Source organism: Colletes gigas, unplaced genomic scaffold, assembly GCF_013123115.1.
Source record: "Colletes gigas isolate AHSC1104 unplaced genomic scaffold, ASM1312311v1 Colletes_gigas_Sc00022, whole genome shotgun sequence".
Classification (NCBI taxonomy): domain Eukaryota; kingdom Metazoa; phylum Arthropoda; class Insecta; order Hymenoptera; family Colletidae; genus Colletes; species Colletes gigas.
In genome coordinates, this window is record NW_025106651.1 from 3487358 (window position 1) to 3511363 (window position 24006).

General features: G+C 34.5%; 2 protein-coding genes across 2 annotated transcripts in view; one reads left to right on the forward strand and one right to left on the reverse strand.

Annotated features, from left to right (window-relative positions):
- LOC122401151 (lachesin-like) overlaps window positions 1-19105 on the reverse strand; it is a 136675-nt gene extending 117570 nt beyond the window's left edge. Inside the window, exon 1 of the mRNA XM_043403111.1 lies at window positions 18977-19105. Within this exon, the coding sequence (XP_043259046.1) occupies window positions 18977-19105 (129 nt within the window). The remainder of the gene's footprint in view (window positions 1-18976) is intronic.
- Window positions 19106-23105: 4000 nt separating this feature from the next.
- Window positions 23106-23792, forward strand: LOC122401152 (piggyBac transposable element-derived protein 4-like). The gene has a single exon (XM_043403112.1). It carries the CDS (start codon window positions 23106-23108, stop codon window positions 23790-23792), a length of 687 nt encoding a protein of 228 aa, XP_043259047.1.
- The last annotated feature ends 214 nt before the right edge of the window (window positions 23793-24006 follow it).

Sequence of the window (24006 nt, forward strand, 5' to 3'; positions counted from 1 at the left end):
TCGCATTTATCATGTAAAAGCACTAACAATAAAAAAATATGAAGGCCCTGCTGCAAGCTGTAAATTGTGCCTTATACCTTCCTTATTTATTTTAGTTTATACGTATAAACTATCAGTATACCGAACCCAATGGTTAAAAGATCAAAATTCGATACTTCATTTTTCGGCTATTGGCCAACTTTTCGGGATTTGGGACCACTGTGCAGAGGCCTTAAATTTATTAGTTCAACTGGCAATATTAATAACAGAATCGAGCACAGAAAGCGACATATCTGATAATGAATATGATTCCAATGATTCTGCTTGGAACTTAGCAATATACAGAGTGTTCGGCCAGATCTGGAAAAAATTTTAATAGGAGATTCTAGAGGCCAAAATAAGACGAAAATCAAGAATACCAATTTGTTGATGGAGGCTTCGTTAAAAAGTTACTAACGTTTAAAGATCCGCTCGTACTGAATTTTTTTCTCGAAAATGTGCAAGATTTCGGAGGTATGTCTATTCACCAAAAATGATTATAATTGAACCCCGCAACTGAAAATAATTTTTTCAAAACGATTTGAAATTTTTTTTCCGTCGAAAAATTTCAGCACCTACCCTATTTGTTTTCTCGAAAGTGGATAGGATTTCGGAGGTATGTGTATTCACCAAAAATGATTGTAATTGCCCCTGCAACCGAAAATAATTTTTTCAGAACGATTTGAAATGTTTGAATTTAATTGTTAACAACTTTTTAACATCAACAAATTGGTATTCTTGATTTTGGTTCCTATTTTGGCCTCTAGAATCTCCCATTAAAATTTTTCCCAGGGTTGGCCGAACACCTTGTATATGTAATTGGCGTAAGATATTTTGGAGCTATTTTATTTAATAAATGTAATTGATTATTTATTTGTAATTTTTCCTTTAATTCCTAATCAGGAACCTCAGAAACCACTATGCATCAAATTTCAGGTGATTCCTACATTTCTTTCACATATATGTGGATATTATATTGGAGTCATTTTGTTTTTTCTAATTATGATTTTTAATTCGTAATCAGCGACCTCGAAAACCCCTACCTACAAATTTTTAGCTAAATTGAACTCTTTCATATTATGGCCAACTTTTCGAGATTTGGAACCACTGTGAGTCGGGGCGAACGCCATCAAACGATATATGTAGAGCTCGCTTGTTACCGTCCTAGGCATTGAACTCTCCGTATTGTGTGTTTTTCGAATTGTTCGACCGTGAATAAAGATCTACTTCGCGCAGAATGGTATTGAAGTTTTAAAGTGTTCGGAAGATTTGTGTAAAATGTAAATTATCGTCGCTGGAATAACACTTTTTCAAAAGCGAATCGCGTTTTGGTTGGTTTCTCGACCGTCGTCGAGATATTTATCTTTAAAATGTCGATGGGAAAAAGTAAGTCTTTAGTTGGCCAACTTTCTTCGAGCGTCACGGCTTTTAACTTTACGAGTCTAGTTTTTCTTCTTGTATATCTTACAGATCGCAAATACGTCGAGAATGTCTGAAATAAACTGGAAGGAAATATTTATTTCAGTTATTTTCAGTAATTATGGATTAATTAAAATAAAAATATCAGTCAAAACATTCGGAAAAAAACGGTATGTAATTTAAAGAACGATTCGAGATATTCTTCTGCTGTACAAATCAGGAATGATTTGAAGCGGTTTCAACCCATCGCTACCTATTTCCGTAACCACGGAACCTCGTTCACCTCAGATTGATTGATAATTTGTAACACACCATCTCCATCTGACCCTTAATGGGCCTACTTCAGGAAGGAAAGATCGAGAATAATTCATTCGAGCCTTGATTAAGATTATCGATCCACCGTACTACGAGAATCGTATCTCCATTGAACCGAGAGTAACATGTACTGGTGCTCGAAATAAACGTCCACTTCATCTTTGCATTAAAGCGTGACAATCTAGTCCTTTCACTATTATTTTATAAATTTTAAATATATGCAAGCTATATTTAAAAAATACGTATTTAATGTAAACACAGTAACTTCTGTAATTAAGCAAATTTATGTGAGAACAAATGTAAAAAGAAATAGCTCGATCTGGAAGCTTTGCTATCGTTATCGTTATTATTATGTTTCCAAAAATTTGAATCTTGTAGGTAACGAGCAAAATAGTGTTTTTTCTTAAATATTACGTCATTTAAATTAACTTTCCCTTTTCTTATATTACCCCAACCGGTTCAGGAATTCTTTCTTTCTTTCACGATCCTACGTTTATAATTTTAAGAGTAATTTCTAACGTATCTTGTTTTTTTCAAATAATTATTTATATTTATTAAAACAGTATGATGTGCCGGAAGTATTATGCTCATCTTTTTCTTTTCTTGTATTAAGCCAACCGGACCAGAACTATTTTCTTTCACGATCCTACATTTATAAATTTATAAGTAATTTTTAAAAAATTGTAATTTCTAACGTATGTTGTTTTTTCAAATAATTATTTACATTTATTAAACCAGTATAACGTGCCGAGAGTATTGCATTTGTCAATTTGTACGTGTAAAATAAATGGAAAAACTCGTTACGAAGTGAATCTGGATAAAATCGATATTCTCAAAGCTGGAGAATTAACACCCGTGGAAAAACTATTCGAAGCATGAAATTAATCCCTTTAATCAGAAATCCATCTAGTCATCGTCGATTCATAAGAAGTTCCGAGACCCGCAGGAATCCTTTGGATGCCTGGGTACGTCGTAACCATCAGTATTGCGAATAATTAATACGGCGGTTTGTTTGCACGAGCAATCACAGGGCAGCTCGTGCACACAAGTTCTCCAGGCTCTTCTGGAACCACCTCTTGCTTCTCCACTTCAGCTATTGACTTCGAGACGTGGGATTCGCCCCGCATTCTCCAGGGTTAACCTCCTTACTCCGAATAACCCCGTATTAGAACCGACGGCGGAAACGCGTCGGGAATCATGCGTCTGGCTGGCACGAGATCTTCTGGTAATTGCGGATTCTTAATAGGCCATGGTATTTAGGCAGAAGTGGGCTCGAATACAAAGACCATTCTCGAATTAGAAACCATAGAAATGTCTTGTACAGACGGTGCCTTCCAAAGGTAAATTTTAGACAAGGTTTCTCTGAAAAAGATCGTCTTTTTAAGGGCACTAGACAGTCAAATTGCACTGAGATAAAGTGCTCTTTGGGAATAAATTCCAGGAAATGAATGCAAGACATTTTCTTTTACACGATGTTTATTCGTATCTCAAAGACTAGCTCCATTGAATATTTTTTAACTTTATTTGGTTTTCGAGAAGGTCGCTTTCTTTTATAAATTGTACAAAAATTTGGAAACGAACAATCTGATAACCGATCTTGTTTAAGTAATAAATTCGGAAAGATTCTTGTTCATAAATGGCCATCGACTAGAAAAAAAAATTGAAAAAAAAATTTTCGGTTTTGCAATAAATTTTCGATAAATTGCAGGAGGTGAAAAATAGTTTTACAAATATCGCATTTATTTTGATTCAGATGTTAAAGATATTCGCTTTGCATGTTCGTCAAATGTCAAATCAATAAAAATATTGGTCCTCGAAATATTACTTCAACCGAATTGAAAAATATTGTTTCACGACAAACGGTTTTAAAGTTTCGGCGTACAGTGTTAGAGTATATAGAGAGTTTATAGTCCTGAAATAACATACCAATTTTTCGAATTTCACAATCTTGACAGAATGATAGTTTAAATCTTCTTTCAGAATTGAGTAACATTGAATTACATGTGCTACGTGAAATTTCTGGTTTCGTTAAAAATGTTTTCTGGTCCCATCTATTTGTCGCAGTGAATCCATATCATCGTCAACTCTATGCGAATAAATTATGCTCTTCGTTTGCATGCTCTGGAATGAAAACTTTATAAGTACGAAAGTCACTTAAAATCGAGCCTCGAATTACCTCATGTTATCATTATTAACTTTAGTCGAACGTTGTATCAAGTAGTTGCATTATTATGTAGATATAATAAAGATTTCATCGACAAAATTATGTAGAATAATTTAAAGAATGTTCGACAAACCTTAAACGAAATATTTTGTACTTTCTTTCGTTACAGAACGTGCAATACGAACAAATAATCAAGAAAAGTGGTTCACGATGTAGTATATTAAATTTAACAAATAAGATTTTTATGATCGCAGTTCCTGTTTTCGAAATACGAAATATAAAACAGAGGAAACATCTTTGTAACGTTCCAAGGTATCTTTCGAAGCCATCTTGGAATATCAGAATTTCAGATACGCGCTGTTACTAGATGGCGAGATGATAAAAAGCAACTAGGTTGCGAACGAAAATACACTGTACAAAAAAAAAAGTAGAGTAAAGTACGCACGAGAAAATACAGTATGTGTCTTAAAATGTGTTTCAAAGCACGTGTTAAAATGAAGAAAAAATAACGAATGCGGTAGAAAAGAAGGTCGTAATGCGAGAAGAAAATAATCCATAATTCTCGATATTAAAGTAAAATATGAAATTACTGTTTAATTCTAGAATTAAACTCTCGGTAATTCCACTTATCCTATTAGTGTCATATTTAAAATTATTGAAATTACTGTAACTCTTTCACATCTTATCCTAATTATATTACGTGATTTAATACGTACAGTTTATTATAGTAATTTGATTCAATACCACTACGATCTATCTTTTCTTTTTTAATCACAAATATAAATTTATTATAAAGCTTCTATCATTAGTGGATCGTGTTTCATCTTTTCAAATATTCATTTGCAATCTCTATTAATTTTTCGACTAAAATTTTCGAAATTGATTTACGTGAAGGTATTTTTAACTGGAATTTCATTTTCAGGCACTAGTCGTTTTTCATCATCATTTTGTCAATAGCAGCCCGTACGAAATCCTCTATTTTGTACATTCCTTTAATATTCTCGAAGTCCACACATTCCAGAACCCCTTTCTACTTTTTATTTTCAAATTGTTTTCAACAACTGCATACACGTTCCCTCTTCTCGAAAATAAATTTCATTTAATAACTGATTACAGTGTCTCTATCGACTTTTCCCATAAAATTCTTGAAATTAACGAACCAATACTTCTCCCTGTTTCCTATTCCCTCAGGATCGGAGATTTCATTTACGGAACGATAGTCGTTTCTCGTCATCGCCTCGTACTAGATTCAGCGTATTAAATCGCATACTTGACACCAGTATCGACACACTGGTCGCTCGTGCACATAAATATATATCGCGGGTGGTTATCGTTTATTTCTGGGATTAATTTATTCCCATTTCGGTTCCTGCTTGCGACGTAGCGTTCATTCTGTCTGCATTGTATTGTGCCGCTCATTGAATATGTAGGGACCGTTCGTGCTTGCACGCTATCCTCCGACATAATATTACGTATTACCAGCAACCGCGCGCTTTCGAATTGTGTTTTTTGAACGTTACTGTATTATTCGCGACGATTGAATATTGGCTCAAGGGGATTTCCTTATCTCCGCAGGCAAAAAGTAGCCAACGTTTCGCAATTCCTTTCCTTCCAGTAAAAAACATACGGCATATTTTTCGTGCTAAATAAAGAAAGAAAAAATAATGCAGGACTTAACGAACAAAATTGTATTTGGAACAAATGTACAAACGATATAATTTGAAACGCACCAAGCACACAATCTTTTTACACAAATTAATGATTAGCAACACGAATTAATATTATATAAGAATCACGTCTGTGATTCAATACAAATCTCCTACAATAGGAATTTTATCATGTAGTTTACAACCGTCCTTTAAATTTCCTTTCGATATAGAGTAAACGATAAATTTAATTCCTTTTAATTTTTTAATCGAATGCGCCTCACCCGGTAGCTTTGAAACGAAAATTAAAAAACATTATCGCGTAAGCTCGGTCACGATGATTTAAATAAAATCTTAACGCAAGCAAGTCGACGTTCTATCGTATGCTTTTAAGATTTCACACTTCAAGAAAACGTAATGCTTAGCATCGATTTTCTTTATCTCGGAATTAAACACGTTTCTCGGGCTCTTCTGCCCCACGATTTTTATCGCACGCGAATACCTCGGAGCGTTCCACGAGCGTTTGTCGTGAGCCCAGAAACAAATTCTTCTCGTACTTGGCACTCGATTTCAGGTCGATAAAGTTACGGGTTCGCGAAAACTGGATTACATTTCGCTATAAACGTACCGCGTGTATAGAATAGACGGCGGAACGGCATGTAACCATTTGGCAAACGCGGTTGGCTCTTGCGAGATCAAACTGGTAATCTGATGGGACAGTTGCGACGGAATGTACGGGACCTTTTGTCAACAGATATAAACGTTCAGTGCACGGCTGAACTTTTAACCTATACGCGATCACGAGAATCGGTAACCGACATCAAGTTTCCTGAGAAATTTCAATAATGGATTGCGACTACAATCTTATCGGTTTGAAAAAGTTTTCGTTACAATAGTAACGTCGTACGTCTTTGAAATGATTTTGTACTAAATGTATCGTCCATATACAGTTCGGAATAAAAGTAAGTGAACAAATGATGAAAAAGGATATCAATGAAATTTAACCAATATAGCATTGCAATTACATGTTTAAGCTTTATTTAATATTTACCGCTATAGTATACAGGGTATTCGGCCACTCCTGGAACAAATTTTAATGGGAGATTCTAGAGTCCAAAATAAGACGACAATCAAGAACACCAATTTGTCGATTGACGCTTCGTTAAAATGTTATTAACGTTTCTAGGCATGAAGTTTCGGTGAACCATTTCTGGCCACACATAATATTTTGGGTAAAAAATTTTTTTCTTGAAAGTACGTAGGATTTCGAAGATATGTGTATTGACCAAAAATGATTATAATTAACCCCTGCAACCAAAACTAATTTTTTTAGAACGATTTGAAATTTTTTTTTCGCCGAAAAATTTAGGCATCTAGTCGATTTTTCTTCAAAATTTGTTTTTCCTTTTTAATAAATTTGATTGACTTCCTGCGGAAATTTTGTTTCGCATTTTTTTTGTAGGTATCCATGAGCTCTACTTCCATGCTAAATTTAATTGCGATACGTTAATTATTGTAAAAGTTATGCCTGTTTGAAAATTCGACCATTTTTATGGAGTTTTTCTGACTTTACGATGTCAAGGAACAACTTTTTCAATATTGTTAAAATTTCTACATACTCACCACTAAAATACGCGTTATTTGCCTTTTCAAACATTAAAATCTTTCAATTCGTTCACGAGTTATGACGTTTTAAGAATACGCACGAAATTTCGGAGTGACATTTCTGGCCTGAAATTATATTTTCGTTAAGGAATTGTTTTCTCGAAAATGGTTAGGATTTCGAGGGTATGTCTATTCACCAAAAATGATTGAAATTGACCCCTGCAATCGAAAATAATTTTTCCAGAATAATTTGAAACTATTCAATTTCACCGAAAAATTTAGGCTCGTACCCCCCGTCGATTTTTCTTAAAAATTCATTATCATTTTTAATAAATTTGTTTGACGCACTACGGAAATGTTGTATTATACTTTTTTGTAGATACTCACGGGCTCAAGTTCAAAAAAAAATTTCATTGAAATATATTCACTATTGTAGGAGTTATGGCTATTTGAATATTGGACCATTTTTATGAGGGTTTTTTTACTTTACAAGGTTAAGGAACAATTTTTCGAACATTCTAGGAATGTCTGAAAGATTAAAATCCGCCAATCCGTTTAGAATTTACGATGTTTTATAGATACGCATGAAATTTCAGCCAACCATTTTTGGTGCCACATTAGATTTGCAGTAAAGAATTTTTTTTCGGAAGTACGTAGGATTTCGAAGGTATGTGTATTGATAAAAAATAATTATAATTGATCCCTGCAACCTAAAATAATTTTTCCAGAACGATTAGAAATTTTTTAATTAAATTTTTAGTACCATTTTAACGAAGCCCCAATCAAGAAATTGATATTCTTGATTTTCGTCTTATTTTGACCTCTAGAATCTCTCATTAATATTTTCCCCAGGGGTGGTCGAACACCTTGTATAGATTGTTTGAATAACATTTAAAATAAATATTAACAATCGATGTAAACCCAAATTAGATTTAAACAAAAAATTAAACAATTACAGAGAGACAAAAGTAAGTGAGCACTACCAATAACTACTAATTAATATTTAATATTACCATTTTTTGCCGCAATTACGGTCTCTAGTCGTCGTGGCATACTATTTACAGGATTTTCTATGTAATCTTTGTCAATGGTGCCGAATGCAGATTTTAAATTATTAAAAACTTCCATTTTACCTGTTCGCTTGTTCAAAGGAATTTTGGTACCCAATACACACCACAAATAGTCTATCGGATTTAAGTCAGGACTTTGTGCTTGCCATTCAAGTAACATAATATCAGAATCACTTAAAAATTTCATACTCTTTTTGGCAACATGTTTTGTATCATTGTCCTGTTGAAAAATAAATTCTGCTTTCAAATTCATTTTTATCGTTTTCTGTTCTAAATATTCGTTGATTATGCTAATATACTTATCAGCATTCATTATACCATCAATTGGTATTAAGGTTCCAATCTCATACCATGAAAAACAACCTCACATCATTAATGAACCACTTCCAAATTTAACCATTGACGTGATAAATGATTTCTTGTATGTTTCATTTTTCTTTCTCCAGACATTTTGCTTTTTCTTCAATCGTTGAATTTTAAATTTTGATTCATCAGATCACACTTTCTTTTTCCAGAACAATATTGGCATATTAACATACGTTTGATCAAAACCTAAACGTTTTTCATGTTCTCCATATTAATATGAGGTTTACGCCTTGCCCTACAAGATTTTAATCCCACTTCGTACAACCTTCGTTTTATCATTTTTATCGACACATCCGATCCTACTGAATTTAAAATCTGCTGTGAAGATCGTTGGCTCTCGTCGAGATTCTCGAACAATTCGACGTTCTTCGTGTGTAGTAGTACAATGTTTTCGTCCATGGCGTCTTCAATTCTCTACAGTATTATGTAATAAATATTTTTCCCACTGCACTGTTTGATACTTTATACTTCTGGGTCATAACACGGTAACTTAACTTATTACACAGTTCGAAAGAATCAAATTTCGAATTTGATATGCAACTTCTGCTGTTTTTGGCATTTTTATATTGTTCAACGCTTAATCTTACTTGTATGGAGCCTGAATAAGTACTGAAAAATTTGTTTGATGCCGCTGTGTGTAAAAACAATGTTCGTATAATGTTTGTATACATTTCTTGTCTCGCAATAATATATCAACTGAGTGTCCACCTACTTCTGTCTCTCTGAATATGGTTCATTTTTTGTTTAATCTTAATTTCAGTTTACTCTGATTGTTAATATTTATTTTAAATGTCATTTAAATAATTTATATATTATAAAGATACAGGTTAAATAAAGCTTAAACTTGTAATTAAGCTACAGTAATTAAATTTCATTGATATTCATTTTCAACATTTGTCCACTTATTTTTGTCGTTAACTGTACTTGCGGAGAAAAAATTAAAAGATAAATTGAACGAATTCGTATTATTAGATATCATATTTTGATATTCCGGTTCCAGCAAGTTCATTTGACACCTCATGGTTTATATATATTTCCATATTTTAGTAACCCCAATCTACAGTATTACGCTTAACATAAACGAAGCTACGATTTACATAAATATAATTTAAACTTAATACTCGAAACGTTTTAACGGAATAGTCGTTTTTTTATTTCATTCGTGTGTGAATAAATTGCATCAGTTTGAAGCAGAATTCTTTCACAAAATTTTAGTAGCTGTGGAACTATGCATTTGAACAGGAACGAAGGGTCGAATATATTACAGGATGGTTGTGAAGCCTAATAAATGGATTAAAAAATAAATGTATATATGTATAACCATATTTGTAATTAAGTAATTAACTTGAATATAAATTACAAAAATTGCGAACTGTAGCACGTATCAACTTGCCTCGGTCTCCCCTACTCTTGTTAATTTTCCTTTCCATTTTTCGCCACTGAAAATGTTTGCACTCATTTCAGATCGGTCTGTTTACATTATATTATTCGAAGATTCGTACGCCATATTTCGATACAGTATAAACACATTTCCATCGTTGGAAAATTAATTTTACATTTTTCATGCATCATTATTATCAATATATCCTTCATAAATATTCAGTATCGAATTATATAAATATATAAATATAAATCATTTTCTTTCAACTAGCATATAATTTAGATAATATTATTTACACCTATGCACCTGTGCTTTGCTTACGAAAAAGACGAAAAGTTCCATCGCATTCGTGTTATTTTTACGGTTTTCTACGTACGAAACGTCGCGACGCGTCGTCTATTTTTCTGACCTGTCATCTTACGTGAGAGTTTTGCAAAGAACATATTTCCATTTGTTGCAAAAACAGTTCACGTATCGCTCGACGTATCACGAGTAAACGTGTTTGTAAATTTGCTTGAAAAATGCACAACGGTATGGAAACTCAACCGGCGCTTTCCTCAAACGAATTGCGACAAGAAACGAAACTCGAATTCACTATTGCGCGTCGAAGAGCGACAAACCAAACAAGAAAGCAGAGACGCCTTTTCGTGCTTGGATGGCGAAAAGCTTTCTTCTTTGTTGATGGTGCAAATAAAGTGCTTCGAGTACGAATCTCCGACGAATATACGCAGACTGGGACATTATTTATGATACAGCGAGGACGCGATTATATTTACACGTGTATGTTGGATACTGTACAACATAACTTTTTCACGAGTCGATATTTCTTAATAGAAACAGACCCGAAGTACATTTGAAAATTTAATATTTAAAATTAAAATCTTAATTCTGTATTGGTTATCTCGAGGATGATTCAAAATGAGTCGAAAGTTTGAATACAATAGAGTGTCTAAAACTGAAAATTAATCGTTTATTTGGTACTTTTTATTCGTCTACAGAGTTTAAAATAAAATGGTAGCTTACAACTATTTAATATATGACGCTAGAACATTCTTTAAAGCATCAAAACCGTGAAAAAATTTCATTTCTCCGTGAAAGATTTTACATCTGAACTGGTTCAGACAAGTTCGCAGCAATGTTCTTTATACTTGCCCGGGATTATCACCTCTTCGCAGAAATAGGATTTAACTCTCATCGCATTAAACTGGGAAGGAAATAAAACTCCGGTTCTATTAAAGAGAAATTTATTCCGAATTAAGTGAACTGAAACTCCCTCGCGAAGTAAATAATCTGACACTCGTTTCAACTCCGCTCTTAATCTATATAAATAAAGTACATTTATCGAGAAACGAGTAATAACTTTCGAAACCTGCGAGCAGGCCATTCATCTTCATCAGCGTGCAGTAATTAATAAATCCTGGCGTTATGGGCTAAAATTGATCGTATAGTCGAAAATAGGAATAAAGAATGCGATTCTTTATAAAAAAATAAATTGAAAATGAAGAATAACATTTTTTTACAGTTCAAATTCGAAATAATCAATTTTAAATATTCGTAAATTATTATTTCCATTTGTATTGGTGTTTATTATAATCTATTTTAATTACTATTATCTAGCTAGAGGATACTAAAATTTATGAAATAAGTAGAAAAATCGAGAAATGGTCAGACATGTATATTAAGTAGTGTTCGATAGTCAGGCAATAGTCAGGCACGTTTATAAAGTCGTGTTTCACTGCGTACTTTCACGCATGAAACAGTGTTTATTAACAGGAACTTTCTGTACACGTATGTGCCATAAATTATAATCTATTTTAAGTACCATTATCTAGCTAGAAGATACTATAATTGATGAAACAAGTAGAAAAATCGAGAAATGGTTAGACACATTTATAAAGTCGTGTTCCACTGCATATTTTCTCGCATGATTTTCTTCGTGGTGGGGAAATTGTAAACGGGGAACGATCGACAAACCACAAAGCGATGGAAAACAAGAAACGAGCAGGGCCTTGAACGGTACGATTATTTTAACGCGAAAAATTCTCTCGGCCTTAATCCCCCGAACTCCAACAAATTTCGAGGGTTCCAACTTCAATTAGGTTTAGAGCAGTAAAAACACGCGACGGCGAGGCTGGGGTGGCTCCTGCTTTGCTGCTGCTTCCGCAGGAAGTAATTTCGACTCTTTAATGAAATTTTAAAATTTCCCGCCGACTATGGATAATGTACAAACTGTTTCGCTTCACAATCTCGTTGTTTAATTCCTGCAAATTTCAGCTGCCTTGCTGAGCTTATTAATACCAATAGCTTGCTTTTCTTTTTTCGAATCAAGATATTCAATTCGTGCTCTTTAATATACTTTGAATTTAATATCCTTGAACGCTGCATGGACTCCTGCGGGTTCAGGGTGAAATTAAAATATTATATTTAACACTTAAACGATTTACTTTAATAACTTCAGCTTCTGTACAATTGTGTCAACGAGCCTTGAATTTCGAATATTTAAAACGAATTTTTCCTTCAGATATTCTGTCGCGACGAATTGTGCTTCCACTGCATAAATTGGCGCGAAAATTAGTTATCAACGAAGAAAGTTACATGTTCGATCGCTGCTTCAAATATTTCATGCATGCGATATAAGATGATTATGACTCTGGCTCCAAAAATAATTAGACAAGTTTCTGTAAATGGTTCACTACTAAATTACTAAGGAGCTTGAACGACACGAACGCTACGAAGCCATCAAAGTTATCCACCCACTTATGAGTATGTTAATTATCACATAAAATTAGAGATTAACTTCACGATTATGAGAAATAATGTAGAGACGGCACCTGTTAGGTAAACTTACGAAGTATCAATAATAATACAAAACTGTGATGGCATACATCTGAGTTCTATTCGTAGGAATTCCTGGGCACTTTGTAACCAAATGGTTATATTTATAACAATACGCAGAATGAACAAGCAATTGTTCAAAAACAATTTTGCGAAACAAGTAATAAATGGCTTGGATTTCAAAAGAATTTCAGGTGTTTTATAATTGAAGAAGTTAAATGGTTATATTTGTCGAAATATGCAGAATTGAGAAAACATCCCTAAATTATTTGTATTCACAATGCTAGTATGTTTGCTTGTACATTTTTCTACATCCAAAACTTGTGAAATTAATTGAAAGTCATCGTTCATATAATGACAAGTACTTGCTAGAAAATTGTCGTTATCCATGTGTCAAAAGTGACGTATACTTTATCGATACTTTGCAGTTCTTTGAAAACTTGTTGCTCGTATGTTTCACACTTTTTTAAATGCTTCTGCGTTGTCTAGCTTCGAAGGCTAATATTTAAAATGCAAAGAATTAACTAAATTTCTGAAACCTTCATTTTCTGCATTCTATCATTTTTTAAAATTTCAGGAATATTGCAAGATCATAGGTTCCTTGCTAACGTTATGCAATTATAAATAATTCATTATGTAATAATAGCAGCTTGCAGTTTCCTCTTTAGAAGTATGGTAATGGTTTCGTATCCCAGATCGTTTCGGCGTTTTCATTTAATTTTTATAATGTATTCAATTTTGAAAACAAAATAATTCAGATAACGCTTGGAAGCACACAACTGGAATGGAAACCGTGTTGTGTTCGACGGTGGATAAATTTCATTCATGGCTAATGAATACAAATTTTAGATTCACTCGTTAACTAGCTTTCGCTTGCTCTAACTATTGATTTAAAAAATCCGTTAATGATTAATTCGTTAGTCACGAATAAAATTTTCTCAACTCTGATAACATTGCCCACAGTTCTGTAAACTGCTTTCATCGGTTGTCTTTTCGTGCTCTCCGCGACAGTTGTACTTCTAAATATTCTAAAAATATAGGTCTGGAGATGGTCAAATCAATTTTAAGAGAAATATTCATAGCATCTTTTTTTAAATTCCCAAACTCAAAACTTTATAACAGGTACTATCGATGGCTAGGAATATGTATAATATTCTAGCGACAAAACTAAAAACTGAAATCATTTTTAGAAGGAATATTGATAGGAAGCAGCACTGTCAAAGTGACGCGCCAAAAAAATAACTTTTTTCAAAATTTCCAAGCGACAGCAAAATTTTTTATTGCGTTTCGTCGATTGCTAGAAATATCTAGAATATTCTAACAGCGATATTGGGGATAAATCTAATCACTTTCAGTAAAAATAGTGATGGACAGTTGACCTGTCAAGGCACTTAATTTCAAAATTTTTCAAGTAAAAGACAAATTCTAACGTAGATTTCACATACATTTTCGTAGTAAAAGTATTCATAAATTAAATTTGTCGAAAATTAAAGGGAGAAATTATTTTATCGTGTATAAATTTTAAATACATAGTACTTTTAGTAAAAATAGTGATGGACAGTTGACCCATCGAGACACTTAATTCTTTAAAAAATTTTCGATTACAAGACATAATTTTGACGTAGATTTCATATGAACTTTTGCAGTAGAAGTATTTATAACTGAAGTTTGTCGAAAATTAAAGCGAAAAACTATTTTATCGCTTATTAATTTTAAATACATAATACTTTTAGTAAAAATAGTGATGGACAGTTGACCCATCGAGGCACGTAATTTTTTTTTAAATTTTCATGTACAAGATATAATTCTGACGTAGATTTCACATACACTTTGGCAGTAAAAGTATTCATAAATGAAATTTGTCGAAAATTAAAGTGAAGAAGTATTTTATCGCGTATAAATTTTAAATACATAGTCCTAACTAAATTTTCCATGCATAAGTACGGGGAAGCCGCGTGTAATAGCTGGTTAATAATAGGTTTGCCACGTTTAGTACGTAACGGGCATTCTTGCGTAATTTAGTTTTAATAACAGACTTCTTGTTACAGGCAATAATGCTAAATAACGCCTCGTACCGAACGTACGGGTGAAATTTCACACGATTCGATCCTCATTATCGTCCCGCCATCGAGCACACTTCGAACGCGATTTCTTTCACGACGATTTTAACTTGGATAATTACTTCCAGAAACTAATCGAATTTGTATCGACAGGGCACGATACAACGCCGCTGGAACTTTCAACGAGCCGCGGAGGAGCAAGTTACGAACACGTTAATTTCGCCGCGGGCATCGCGTCGATTATCGGAGGCGCAGCCCTTTGTGCGGATAAACTGGCGCTCGTTTTCATTTTCCTCTTGCTTTCCTCGTTTTTCTCTCGTTTCTCCTGTCCCGCGTATTTTCATTTCCGGCGGTATGTCGTTGACCAGCCGCGTAAAAGATAATGCATCGATTCCATTTCGGTGTGGCTGCGTACGGGAACGTATACACAGACGCAGGGGCGTAAAACAATGCGTGGTTTTATTCGTCGAAACATAATTCCGATCGCCGTGGACCGGTTCTATCCGTGAAACTATAACTCGCACATTTGCGGTGTCGGGGCCGCGCAAGGAGTACCAAGCTAAGAGGGTTAGGGAATCGAAAGGGGGCGAATTCCAAGAGGGATGTTCCGCCTCCGGAGGAAAGAGAGAAAGGAAAGGGGAATAAAAAAGAATAGGCGGATAAAAAGTATTGGCGGAGGTAGGAAAAAGGGGGCCAAGAACCGCTTAACAAACTGCTGAACTCACACCCCGCGGGATTTTATTTCTGCTTAAATGGAGTTGCCGAGATACGCGTCGGATACGGATTCTCACCGAATCTCTGGCTACGGAGTTTATTTGCACCGTTTGTTAGCCCCTCTCTATCTTCGCTTTCGTTCGTTCTATCCTCCCTTTGTGAAATTTCTTTTAGAAACTGATGGAACCGGACCGTTCAAGGTTACAGCTTGCAACCTACGTATCGGGGCAAACGTACCAACCCAATTCGACCGTTTCACCCCCAAATCGACGCGCTCATATTTCTTACTTTCTTCATTACCATTCCTTTCTAATTTAATTCATCGTCATTTCCTGTGTTCTAGTTTTTAGATTATTCTGTTCTTTGTGAACAATTTTTTTCTTTTAATTTTCATCGTCCACTAATAGCAGAATGATTTAAACTGATTACCATCTGGTTTTCCTTAAGAAAGGAGGGTGGTAGAAATAGGTCGATTTTGGACTATGCTGCCAACCAAAAATTTTATTAGGGTATGATCCTGTACCTCCTAAAGAATATGAACTACAAAATTATTTATCCGCGAAACGATGGGAAAGTTATTACTCGATGTTCGAAAGTCCATATAAGCATTAATTTTATGAAAAGAAATACACTAAACATATATGACATATGCAGTATGTTTCGACATATGTTTTTGTAGAAAATGTGCCAAACATATGCCATATGCAAAATATGTGTGGGATATATATAAAAGATGTTTATTTAATATTGCTTATGGCTAGGAACTAATTAAACGAAACTATTCGAGCTATTTCTACGCTTAACTTAATACAACTTATAACGACTTGCTCCGGCAACTTTTGTCAACTTAATCTCCCTTTTCCGGCCGAAACATCCCTTTTTAATGTTTTCTCTCGCCCCACCACTCAAGCTTCTTTGCCAAATATGGTCATGTTGCCTTCGCCTTGCGCTTCGCAACCTCACGTTCGAGAGGACCTCGACCGCGTCACTGGGCCCGCTGAACTATGGGTTTTCCCATCCGTTTTGGCCTACAAGTTGCTTTTCTCTAGATACCGAGGTAGTTCTCACACCGCACAAGTTCCTTACATTTCCGATACCACATATGTAAAATAAAAAATATATTTTTAAGAACCTCGAGTTATGAAACAAACTTCTATTTAAGTTTCACCTTTTTATCTATTTCCTAGAATCATGTACAATTGCATAAACCGTAGTATAGTCATAATATATACATAAAATATTTAACACTGTTCGAATGACGTATATTATTGTATATATACATGGTGTTCGGCTACCCCTGGAAAAAATTTTAATGGGAGATTTTAGAGACCAAAATAAGATTAAAATTAAGAATATCAATTTCTTGACTGAGGCTACATTAAACAGTTATTAAAAAATTAAAATTTTTAAAATTTCAAATCATTATGAAAAAATTATTTTTCGCTGCAAAACATATTTACAATCATTTTTAGTGAATACACATACCCCTGAAATCCTATCCACTTTCGAGAATAAAATTCGAGTAGGTACTAAAATTTTTAGACGAAATTAAAAAATATCAAATCTTACCAAAAAAATTATATTTAGTTACAGGAGTCAATTACAAGCATTTTTGGTAAATAGACATATCCTGAAATCCTACGCACTTCCTAGAAAAAAATTCAGTACAGGCGGACATTAATTTTAAAATTAAAACATTAATTACTTTTTAACGAAGCCTCCATCAACAAATTAGTATTCTTGATTTTCGTCTTATTTTGGCCTCTAGAATCTCACATTAAAATTTTCTCAGGGGTGGCCGAACACCCTGTATATAATAACAATAATAATATACATTTTATATTATATATTTCATATATTATTATTATACATATATAGAGCGTGGGGCACATAACAGTCTGATTAGACACTTCCAATAGTCTGATAAAAAAATGTTTCAGAAAAAGTTAATCAGTTTCTGGTCAACTATAAGTTTCGACGTAAAAAATGCCAAAGAAAATTTTTTTATTATAGAAAGTCAAGATCATTTTCATTTTTTTAAATGACATTGCATATTTTTTGCTTCATATTATTGTAATTCGTGTCAAGACGAATTCAACAACCTGGTATACCATGACATTCAGTTGACCTTGACTTCAGAAATTTAGGTTTAATCAACAGAAACGTTAATATCGAAAATTATTTTATTCCAATTAATTTAGAATAAGGGCTTAAATTATAAACCATTTTCTTGTAAGCACAATTCCAAACGGAATTTCTAAGGTCAAGGTCATCCGAAGGTCTTGGTAGACCAGGTCGTTGAATTCGTTTTGACACGAGCTAGAATAATATAAAGCAAAACATATGCAATTCTATTTTTAAAAAATTAAGATGACCTCGACTTTTTATAATAAACAAATTTTCTTTAGTATTTTTTGTATCTAAATTTGTAGTTGACCAGAAACTGATTAATTCTTGTCTGAAACATTTATTCATCAGACTATTGGAAGTACCTGAAAAATCATGGTGACAGTTATGTCTACACCCTGTATATCGAAATATGTATTTTTTTAAATATTTTAAAATCAAATAATATTACCTTTTAGTAAAACATTTAAACATTGCTCCTTATTACGAACATAATGTTGGTGCATGGTTTGACGATTCTTACTCTTACGTAATCATAATTTTGTAATTTCTATAATAGACTTGACACTAAATTATAAAGAATTAACCTTCTATTATTTATAACGATTATTTTAGTGACAAATCACCTTACAAACAAGAAAATATCAAAGTATGTAGTTAATATTATATTTTCCATCGCTTTCTGGATAAATAATTGTGTATTTCATATTTTTTAAGTGGAATGGAAATCATACCTTAATAATTTCGTTGACAGCATAGTCCAAAATCGTCCTATTTCTACCACCTTCCTTTTAGTTTCACATTCTTATAAAATAAAATAAAATTACGTGTGTCGTAAACGACAAGGTACAATATTTAGTTTAAATCTGTACTCCAAGCCATTTACAAATTAGAATCGGAACCTCTTGTTCCCTAAAATTGTTTCGAAAATATCCAAAGTAGATTGCCAATGTTCGGCTAGGTATTCGTAGGAAGCAGCTGTTCGCGAAGAAATTAACTCTCTGATTTATCGAATGCAGTACCTCGGTGAAACACCGAGAAGAATCCTATTGCATGCTGTTGATTAGGAAGTGGTTCACGCGACTTTAAAAGGAGGTAGAACGCGCTAGGTACGCGATGAGAAATGTTCGTTTTGCTCAAGAACGGACTATTTATTCAAAGTAGCCGGCGCGTATAATGCGACGCATGTAATTGCGGGACGGTTGCAACGACGCGCGGAAATTGGGGTACTCGAGCGTGGAAAGTGAGCGTCCTACCTTGTATTGTCCAAGATTTTCCACGATGCAGGTGAAAATGGCTTCGCGACCCACCGAGACCGTCTGGTTCTTCAACGGTTCGCCAAACCTGGGTAAATCTGCAACACGAAAGGCCCTCGACTTAAGCATCCAGTTCACGGTGAACGCTTTACATAACCAAGGTATACATACTTGCTCGCTCGCTTACTTACTTACTTACTTACTTACTTACTTACTTACGGCTACTTATACTTATAACACACCTACAAGAGCGCTAAAGTTTGCAAAGTACTCGTGAAACTCGGCGGTGAATGGAGCGAGTTAACGTAAGCAGGTCAAGCAGAGACTAAGCCTAACCTCTTTATATTTCCCGACAGAATCCTTATCCTACGGATTTCAGGAAGCGTAGTTCGATCATCGTGGAAGACGCAGACCGGTTCATCGCGTATTCCGCGGAATATAAAAGGGAAAAATGTGAAGTTTTAATCGTTTGTGCGGGCCGCTTCGTACCATCCAACCTCGGTGATGGTCAGAGCACAGGCTTGTTTAAGTGTGTCCACGTATTAAAGATTCGAAAAAAAAATTTTCAAATTTTATTTTCAACAAATTATGTCACAAATGAGTTTGAGATTGAATGAGTATGTTAGAGTTGGTCAAACATACCAAACACGACCAAAGTTTTATTTCCAAATCTTTCGTACCTACTCTCTCCAATTAACAGCTCGATAATAAATACGGTATTGCTTTGTGTCAATTTATATTCCAAGAATAGTTTATCGGGAAATGAAGAAAATTGGTACAGTAGTGTTTGGATTATCCGATATCCGGTTATCCGAATAATTGTAATAGAAAGTGGACAAATTTTTCGGCGAAATTAAAAAATTTCAAATCATACTGGAAAAATTATTTTTAGTTGTAGGAATCAATTACAATCATTTTTGGTGAATAAATATACCCTCGAAATCCTACGTACTTTCGAGAAAGAAATTCTTTACCGAAAATATAATGTCTGACCAAAAAGAAATGTTCTACTGAAATTTCATGCGTATGTTTAAAACATCATAACTCCTGAACGGATTGAAAGATTTTAATGTTTCAAATTGCAAACTACGTGAATTTTGGTGAAGAATATGTAGAAATTCTAAGAATATTCGAGGAGTTGTTCCTTAACACCGCAAACTGAGAAAATTCCCATAAAAGTTGTCGAATTTTCAAACTGCCATATCTCCTACAATAGTGAACGTATCCCATTAAAATTTAGTCTCGAAGTATAGCTCATGGATACCTACAAAAAGGTATTAAACAACATTTCTGTACAGCGTTAAACAAATTTATTAAAAATGAAAAACGAATTTTAAAAAAAAATCGACAGGTGATTAAATTTTTAGACGAAAATAAAAAATTTCAAATCGTTCTAAAAAAAATATTTTCAGATGCGGGGGTCAAATACAATCATTTTTTATGTATAGACATACTCCCAAAATCCTACGCATTTTCGAGAAAAAAATTCTTTACCGAAAGTCTAATGTAAGGCTAGCAATCGCTCCCCGAAATTTCATGCGTATCTTTAGAACATCATAACTCCTGAACGGAATGAAGAATTGTAATATTTCTAAACGTAAACGACGTCTATTTCGGTGAAGAATATGAAAAAATTCCAAAAATATTCGAAAAGTTTTTCCTTAACCCCAAAAAGTGAGAAAACCCCGATAATAATGGTCCAATTTTCAAACAGCCATAACTCCAACAATAGTGAATATATTTAAATGAAACTTTTTTCTGAAGTTAAACTCATAGACAACTACAAAAAGTATTACACAAAATTTCCGTAGAACGTTAAACAAATTTATGAATATTGACAAACGAATTTTTAAGAAAAATTGATAGGGGTAGCTGCAGAAATTTTTTGGCGAAATTGGAAAATTTCAAATCACTCTGGAAAAATTATTTTCGATTGCGGGGGTCAACTGTAATCATTTTTGGTGAATACACATACCTCCGAAATCCTACGCATTTTCGAGAAAAAAAATCAGAAAGGTGGGCAAATTTTCCGGTGAAATTAAAAAATGTCAAATCATTCTGGAAAAATTATTTTTAATTGTAGGGGATAATTACAATCTTTTTTGGTGAATAGACAAAATCCCAAAATCCTACGCACTTTTGAGAAAAAAATTCTTTATCACTAATATAATGTGGGGCCAAAGATCTATGATTATATTCCTCGTTTTCATTACTTCATATGTAGATATAGTCCAATTATCCGACATATGAAATTTGAATGGGACATTTTAGAGACCAAAATAAGACGAAAATCAAGAATACCAATTTGTTGATTGAGGCTTCGTTAAAAAATTATTAACGTTTAAAGTTTCACTTATAGTAGTGGTTCTCACTCAGCATGAGAAGCTCTACTTATTGACGTGACCTTACTGTTTTGTGAGTGAGAACCACTAGCAGATGTTCGCAGATTGCCGTTCTACTGGCGGAATTTTAAACGTTAATAACTTTTTAACATAGCCGTAATCAACAAATTGGTATTCTTGATTTTTGTCTTAGTTTGGCCTCTAGAATTCCCCATTAAAATTTTACCCAGGTGTGGCCGAACACCTCTGTATATGGAACAGAATAGTTTAATCGAAATCAAACAGATTTTGAACTGACCCAACACGAACACACAGTTAGTTATTTAATGTAAGTCGGCTAAATCGAAATCATAATTACAGAGTAAAAATTTGATTTACATGGACAAACACTATCAAACTAAAAAAAGTTAGAAATCTTGCAAATGTTTCGACGAGCCTGAGAACCCATAGCATCATCTTGGAATAGCGTAACGAAGCAGTGGAACTAAATTCATGGAGTATCGAATGCATTCGTGAATCGTAATGCGTAACGACACTCCTGTTAAGCTGGTAAACGGCAATTAGACGTTAATCGTGTTCTAAGGAAATATTGATCCACGTACAGAGCTAAGACACAATCTGAGATGCGAGCTAACGCCTATAAACATTAATTTCCCGAATCCTCTTGTTAAGGATTCTGAAGGAACCTTAACATCGCGAGGTTTATGATACGGACGTGACTTCTCCGCTATTTTTGAGGATTAGGCCTTCAAGACATTTTTACTTGATAAATTAGGATACGGCCATTGAGGAACCTCCAAACTCCACACGGGACTTGGAATCCTTGGAGCTCTTCCTTGCCTCAATAGCGATTGACGTATCGTAAACCCGCGTTGGCACACAGCTGCGGACCACCGGGGTCTCGCGGTCATTGGGTATTCCCAATGTTAATAATAATGCAGCGTTCTCGCTCACTCCTGCATGGTCTACCTGGACACTGGACAGCAGGGTGGGCGGGAATGTTGCAAAATGCAGGAAACGCCCTGCCAAGGTGACAACTTTGAGGATTGGCTTGACCAATCCTCCCACCGGTTCGCGCTGCGCGTTTTCGTCACCTTGGCAGGGGAAACCGAGCTTAGGTTAAGGGTAGCTTTAGGTCTTAGGATTAGATTCGTTTTTGATCGAGCCTTACAACCTCGAGTCGACTCTCCGTAAGTTTAGAATCATTCTTGTGTAATTAAAAAGAGCAACGGGCTCTTCCTTGAAGCAACGGGCTTCAAGTTTACCGGTAATTTCCCAAACACCAGTTTGGGTGGTCCTTCGAGAACGGAAAGGGAACATAGTACGGAGCTGTGTAATACGCACGGTCCGCGCACTACAGAGCAAGAGGGCATAGTAGCTTCGCGGCCGAAACACTCTACAGCCGACGGTGGTTTAACACGTTCACGCCGGCGCTGCAACTTGTGCTTCCCGCCGTGGGGTGGCGCTGTAACTCGTGTTTCTCGCCGTGGGGCGGCGCTGCAACTTGTGTTTCTCGCCGTGGGACGGCGCTCTTATTCATGCTTCATGCCTTATTCTATCGCCTATTCAAACACTGTACTTACACGCAAAACACAATTACATTGTTGTTAGCTATTATTTACGTCAGTAATAAGTTTTCTATCGTTTTATCTTTATTGTACTGTGATCGTATTTTTATATGTTCATACGTAAGTAATATATAATATTTAAAAATATGTATGTGTATTACAACCCATTCCAATTTCAATTTCCTTCAAATTATTATTATTATTATTAGAATGTCAACCATGCATTTCGTGGAAACGAATGATTCATCAGAAGAATCCCTTGATATATGTTATCGAAGAAAAAGGCCGCGACAGATCTCTTCAGATGAAGATGAATTAGAGCTGCAACATAATCTTCTCGATAATTCATGCTATGAATTCAGCAACCTAAGTTTGGATACGAATGTTGAACGTGAAGAGGAAGAATGGCAGTCCATTCAACAATCAGAAATAGAGGAAAGCCCGATAAGACATGAACATACGCGGGACGCGGAGCTTCTGATAGGAGATGTTAATTGCGATGACCCTTTCAGTCTATACCAATTATTTGTGACCGACAGTATACTGCAACTGATGGTTGACGAAACAAATAAATATGCCACACAATGTGGCTTCAGTGCAAGAAGAAGAAAACATGAGCAATGTTGGGAACCTGTTACAATACGCGAGATAAAAGATTTTATGGGTATATTATTAATTATGGGAATAGTTCAAATGCCAGATATTAGATTGTATTGGTCTAAAGATAGTATATATGGAAACAAACGCATAAAGAATACCATGAATCGCGATCGTTTCTTAGCTATTTTGAAATGCTTACATTTCTCAGATAATACCACCAGTAGAACCGAGGATCCGTTGAATAAAATTAGAAATATAATGTCAGAAATAATTACGACATTCAAAAATATATTGTTAATGGGATAGCAATAGGAGATGCACTGTGGTCGAAAGTATAGGCACATATAACGATAACGAGCAGAAGACTTTATTATATAAGGTGAAACACATAATGATCTGTTACGTTGTGTCTGGACGCGAACTCGCGACGATCTGATGAACGCACGGCACGGTGCTCGTCTTAAGAACGGTTCGATTTAACAATCGACGATCGCCCTAACCGAAAAGGGCGATTGCACGC